Source organism: Eufriesea mexicana, unplaced genomic scaffold (genome assembly GCF_001483705.2).
Source record: "Eufriesea mexicana isolate 0111107269 unplaced genomic scaffold, ASM148370v2 scaffold354, whole genome shotgun sequence".
In the NCBI taxonomy this organism is placed as follows: Eukaryota; Metazoa; Arthropoda; class Insecta; order Hymenoptera; family Apidae; genus Eufriesea; species Eufriesea mexicana.
Genome location: NW_016908520.1, coordinates 708,552 through 714,931, shown reverse-complemented (window position 1 = coordinate 714,931; position 6,380 = coordinate 708,552). Strand labels below are relative to the sequence as shown.

At 46.6% G+C, this 6,380-nt stretch overlaps 1 protein-coding gene across 2 annotated transcripts in view; it reads left to right on the top strand.

Annotated features, from left to right (window-relative positions):
* so (SIX homeobox 1 protein sine oculis) overlaps positions 1 to 6,380 on the top strand; it is a 37,608-nt gene continuing 31,228 nt past the window's right edge. For both annotated transcript variants that reach the window (XM_017912254.1, XM_017912253.1), the window contains exons 1-3: positions 1 to 1,767; positions 4,034 to 4,316; positions 5,932 to 6,166. In XM_017912254.1, coding sequence (XP_017767743.1) covers positions 1,480 to 1,767; positions 4,034 to 4,316; positions 5,932 to 6,166 — 806 coding nt within the window. In that variant the 5' untranslated portion in view covers positions 1 to 1,479. The remainder of the gene's footprint in view (positions 1,768 to 4,033; positions 4,317 to 5,931; positions 6,167 to 6,380) is intronic.

Sequence of the window (6,380 nt, the reverse complement as noted above, 5' to 3'; positions counted from 1 at the left end):
TTTGACGTTTCGTTATCATTCTTCGGACTGTCTTCGATGTCACGAGTCCTGGTACACATCGCTCGTCGTTCGGTGGTGCGTGACCGCTGGTATATACTCGGTTACCGATTCGCCTCGTCGCGTGTTGTCTTTCGTCGGGAGTGTTAGGAGTGCGATATAAACAGTGTGTTTTTCCAAGCGTTTCAAGTGCATCGGTTGTGTCGCGTGCTTTTCAAGAACCTCCTCTCGAAGTCGAGAACAACGACAACTACGACGACGACGGTCCGTCGAGTTTTTCACTCGAGCCCGATAAAAGAAGAATCGAAAGGGACAGAGGAGGACAGAGAAAACGGACTATTTAACACGCTCCTAATAATAGCCGGTGCGCGTTCGTACGCGAGTATACTAAGCGCCTATAAATACACACCTACCACGGCCCGCGGAAACACGAGCCCGTGGATTTCACGGTGCAACCTGCCACGAGGAGATAGAAAAGACGCGAGTCGAAGGGAAAAGAGGGAGAATAATCTTGAAGGAGGGCGCACCTGGCGCTCTAAGAGAAACTTGCCATAATCGGATCTAGTCGGAGGCAGTAACGCAAGTTAATCGCGCAGCACGCGAGACGAGGAAACTGTAGAGAGAGACAGCAATACGGAGCGAGAAAGACAGACACAACGAGGCAATCGGTCCACCAGAGGCTGCTGCTGTTGCTGCTGGCGTTTCAGCCTCTGAAAGCAGATTAGAGAATAATCGCAGCTGTGGAGTGAGATTTTATTATTTCACGGAGAGTATATCCTTTCTTTTACTCTCGTAATACGAGAAACATCCCGTTGGAATTCGTCGGCAGTCGAGCTTGCAGCAACTCTCTTACCAGCGGTAGCCTAAAAATATCTCCTTCCTGCATATTCTGACGCGTTTATACCGTCACGAGTGTGGCGCGTTCTTCCTTTGTGTTGCTCTACGCTCTTCACCCCTCTGCTTTCTCCTCGTGCAAAACTACTTACTATACGCGACCACTTTAACGCACCGGCTACGCGTCAGTTCCACTATCCGCGACAGAAAATCCCTATAATAACAGTCCATTATCGATCTGCACGCCGCGCGGGAACGTGTTGGATCGTTGAACTTCCACTCGACACGACGAACGAGACGTACCGGAAGAAGATGCCTCGCAGAAAGTCGTACGCGAAGGAGCACCGTGGATGACCATCGAAAGGTATGAAGATCATCGACGAATTCATCACAGCCGGTGGCTCGTACGCAGCAGAATATCCGCCGTCGGAACGATTCTCCATAGAACCCAGTCTGGTCCGTCGGCTGAGCGATCGGTCCGCGGATTCTTCACCGGTCATCCGACAGAATAATTCCGTCGCGTGCTAAGGGAAAGGGAATTGAAAAATATTGGTGAGTGAAACGAAGTGCACGGAAGAAAAGTGGTCCACGGTGGAGGGTGGAGGGAACGGTGTGCAAGGGGTCGCCGTGGGCCCCGGAGATGACGCGATGATGGCCTACGGAGGAACCACCGCAAACGGAGGTGCGATGGGACCTTCCTCCGGTGGTACGGATGTTTTGGGCTCGACCGGTGATTATAGCCCGCAGGGAACCCCGACACCGCTCACGGGGCACGCCGCTGGAACAGTCGAGGTGACTACCTACGGTCCTGGAACGGGACCCACCAGTTACAGCCCTCAAGACAGCCCTGCGAGCTCCGCCGGCGGCGGTAGCGGTAGCAATGGACATCTTCCGAGCTTTGGATTTACCCAGGAACAAGTCGCCTGCGTGTGCGAGGTAAGTTCTTTTTGACAAATCCATTACAGTGTTCGAGTGGAAAATTGACATTTGAATTTGCTTTGGATTGCCGTGATCGATCGGTAACGTCGATTTCGCGTGCGTGGTGTTGAACGACCAACGTCCGACGGGAGGGCGCGCGGTGCAGTTTCTTTATTAGGGAATCAACGATTTATTTCCTCGCTCGATTGTTCCTACTATTCGCGTTATTTATTCACGATATCTCGTGGAAATAGAAGAGCTAAATTTGCGACGTTAAAATTATTCGCGGAACGGTATTTAGCATCCTGGCCAGTGCGAACAACTGTTCGCGAGATATTTAACACCGGGGAACCTCTGTTGCTTTAATTTACGCACCCTGCGAACGCGATGACGAAATTGGCCCTGAAATTTTCTATTTTCCCGAGACATGTTCCGTGAACACAACATTGTACAGCACCGCGCGCCAAGATTCACTTGCATGTCACACATCTAATGGAGTTCATGCGATTTTACTGCAACCATAAATTGTTTTGTGTGCGACGTTTACGCTCCTCTCGCATCGAACGGCCCACGTGTGCGCCACGGAATTTGTTACTTACGTGTCCTGATTATTTTACTCGGGCCACCGATTCGAGATCTCCAGTTTGTCTAATTCGAAACGAATGAGAATTAAAAACAACCAAAAAATGGAAAAAAGATAGAAAAATTAGAAAAATCCGCGTAAAATAATGAGTGAAAGAGTTGTTATTTCCATGTATCTTCTTAAACACTTTCGACATAATGATAGATAGTAGTGATTTAGATTGTGCACATTGTAGTAGTAGGAAATGTGCGAGGAACGTCGATATCTGCACGCTTTTCCCATCTGTGCGTTACGTATACGGCTAGACGTTTTAACTCCTTGCCCACGTCACATGGATATTCCGTTTAATTTACGATAATGTTTTGCGTTTTCGATAAACGACCACGCCGTCCGCTCGGAATGGAATCGTTTAACGGGTAATTACGCCCGCGTCATAATAAAGAAGACGCTCAGAGTATAACCTAAGCACTTAGAATCGTGCCTTCCGATAATTCGGATTTATCGTATCGGCAAAAGCGTGAAAATCCGTAGAAAATTTACCATGATTAAGTGATCAATCGCGACGATCGATCGATTTAAAATTCGAAATATTCTCGTTCGAAATTTAAATTGACCGCTCGATAAAAGAGTGCGGTGAAAATAAAACAGTAATAATTATGCGTGACATCTATCGGATGTTGCACAAACACGATCACCATGGGTACGGGTAATTCGTGATCACCCCGTGAGACGTGGGCGCTAGTTGTCTTGTATCATTCGAAGTATCCGGCGAATCGATTCGTTCGAGAAAGAACGATGTATCGATGTTTTTGCCATTCGCCGGGTGGTGCTGGTCGTTTCTTGTGCTACCGTGTGTGTGCGTGCTTCGAGTTCTCGCGCGAAGACAAATCGATTCTCGAGTTCGCGGTGGAACGCTCGATGGAACGAGGCAGAACGGAACCGTTTAACCGTTTAGTTCAGCTCGGTATGTCGGTTTGATTTGTCGTCGACCAATCGAAAACTTCGTATACCGTCGTTAAAGTCCGATCGCGATCTCTCTGTCGGCCATTTCTCTTGGCCTTTCGTCGCGGCTCGTTTCTCATTATATGGCGGGATTTCTCGCACACATCGTGATTAATCGTTCGTCAGAAGTGTTGCGCGCGGAAACTAGGTGGCACCCGGCGACGCGAATGAAGAAGTAACCATGGCAGGTGCACAAGACTCGTGGCAGCGTCGCATTTAATGGACGCTCGTTTTCAGTAATTTGCCTGTAATGAGCAATCGAGCGTCGATCTCGTCACAGCTTATTACTTTTATCATCTCTCCCCTGTTTTCTTTTTCTCATTTTTATTCAATGCTTACACGTAATGAGAATTTAACGGTCCTTTTTCTTTTTCCCTTTGCGTTGTACGTGTTACGAGTCTTGCATCGGAGGTTAGCTCGCGAAAAGGGCGCGCTGGTGTCGATAAATTTACCGACGTGTGGTGGTCTTCCATGATGAGTGAACCGCGGACATGTTGCGTCATACGCGTATACGTTCGAAACGTTGTGTTGTGTCTCAGAGAAAAAGAAAGAAACGAAACACCCTTTTCGCGGAACGAAAGAGATACGAGACGAAATAATTGTTACGATTGAGAAACATACAAGATACACTAGAATAAGAGGAGATCGGGATGAGTTCTGCCGACTAACAGTGTGCCCCCCCTGTCTATCGTCTTCAAGGCGATGGTGTCGTCTGTCCAGGTTCTCCAGCAGGCAGGCTCCGTGGAGAGGCTTGGCAGGTTCCTGTGGTCCCTGCCGGCGTGCACTAGGTTGCACCGACACGAGAGTGTGCTGAAAGCCAAGGCGATCGTCGCCTTCCATCGGGGTCACTTCAAGGAACTGTACAGGATCCTTGAGAGTCATACGTTCAGTCTGCACAATCATCAGAAACTGCAGGCTCTCTGGCTCAAGGCTCATTACATAGAGGCCGAGAGACTGAGAGGAAGGCCTCTTGGTGCAGTCGGTTAGTATGAGACTTACCTCAGATCATTCTAAGCTCGCGTCGCGTAATTTCAAATGCCCATAAAGCGTCTTCGAATCGAAAAATCGTACCATTTCTCCGAAACGAATTATTCGCTCGAGCGTGCGTCGATCTGTAGCCGCCATATTGTTTATCTACTTTGTCACGTTGTAACTGATTTATGCTTTTCTTTCTACGTTTCGCTGCATGTTAGAGGGCAGTCGAAGATGTTTGGGCGAAATTATTCGCCGTTCGGTTGACTCCTTCGTGTTATCCGGACACCTAACCTCTCTCGGAATATTTCGGCCATTACGTTGATCACGTGACACCTCTCTAATCCAGTCTGTAGAATATAAGCTTCGATTTTCCGAGTAATTTTATTGAAAATGTTCGACATTTACGACGTGTACTTTGTTTTCTTCGATTTTCTTCGACCCCATACGTACTTTTACATACGGCCGAGCGGAAATCTTCTCGAATGCCTCGCGTTTTTCGCTGTTCCTCTCGATGCTTCGCGATCACTTAGCGCTAGTAATACTTGGGAGTTAAAAATACAGATCGGCCGCGTAACAACGGCGGATCTAATTTATCGGCGATCATAATAGCGCCGGAAAGGAAACATCTCGCGAAGGAACGAGCATCGCGCCGCAATTTCGCGCCCGAGGCCTGCCAGTTTTATTTCTGTCGCGCATTGTAAACAGGGAGGAAGGCGAGTTTAACGAGCTGACATTCTAATTAGATCTTTCCATTTACTTTTGCGAACCAATTTGTGTCATCCGATCCTTCTTCTCTCTCTATGTGTACGCTAAAACCAGAGAGCAAAGAAAGAAATTCATCCTCATGTGACACGAGGCTTACGCGAAGATTTCCGGCTGCTTTGAGAGGGAACTTGGCTGTACTTCTAAGAAATCATTGCTGTAGCCATGGTGCTTTTTAACGTTCTTAGAGCTGGCCCGAAAACTTTTTATGCCGGTCGTCAGCGGTAGTTTTCCTTCCCTTTTTCTTTTGTTCCTTTTTTTTCTCTCTCTCTCTCTCTCTAGCTTCCTCCTCGTTGATTAATTAAATTACCCGAGTAAATTAACGTCGAGTAATTAGCGAAATTAGCAAAATTAGCAAAGACGAAGGAAAAAATCATCGCAGTATAGATTTTACTCGCGCGTTTGTTTTTCACGACCCTGTCTCGAAGTGCAATTCATAGCCGAACCGGGAATGCAAAACAATGCGCGATATTTGTAGATCAAACGGTGGAGATAAAATCGAATTACTCGATGTGTGCATCGTTGCTCGTTTTAAAAATACCTCGTAATTTAGAGATTCACCGTCTTTCGCGTAAATCACGCGTAATCCTCTCCGGGGATTTGTTTGGTCGTAATTAATGGTAGCCGAGTGTAATTTTGCTTGTAAACGAGAAAATCCGCCATTTAATAGTAGAGATATCTAAAATACAGTAGTACCTCTTATCATTGCATACAGCGTAGAAAATTCCTCGGTAAACTCAGTATCATCTAACGTGATTCCATTTTAATATTTTATTTTAATATTTCACTTTAATATTTTATTTTTATATTTTATTACGACATTTCGACTGTGAAATTAAGAAAAATCGTTTGACTTGCAGGGAAGTATCGCGTTCGTCGCAAATTTCCGCTGCCTCGAACAATCTGGGATGGCGAAGAGACGTCTTACTGCTTCAAGGAAAAATCCAGGAGCGTCCTGAGGGATTGGTACGCCACTAATCCCTATCCTTCACCCCGCGAGAAGCGGGAATTGGCAGAAAGCACGGGACTTACCACTACGCAAGTCAGTAACTGGTTCAAGAACCGGAGACAAAGGGATCGCGCGGCTGAACACAGGTATTTATCTCCATTTTTATTATTTCCGATGTCAACCATCTTTTAATAATAGCGTGGTCCGCGTTGAATAGTACATTGGGGGCACTTACGAGCATTTTTATATCGGAAGTTCTATCACGGTTCCGTCCCGTTTGAATAATTTTCTTTCGTCTTTTATTCAAAAGGTCAAAGTCATTTGGAACGTTGACATTTAGCGTAATCATTGTCTTTATTC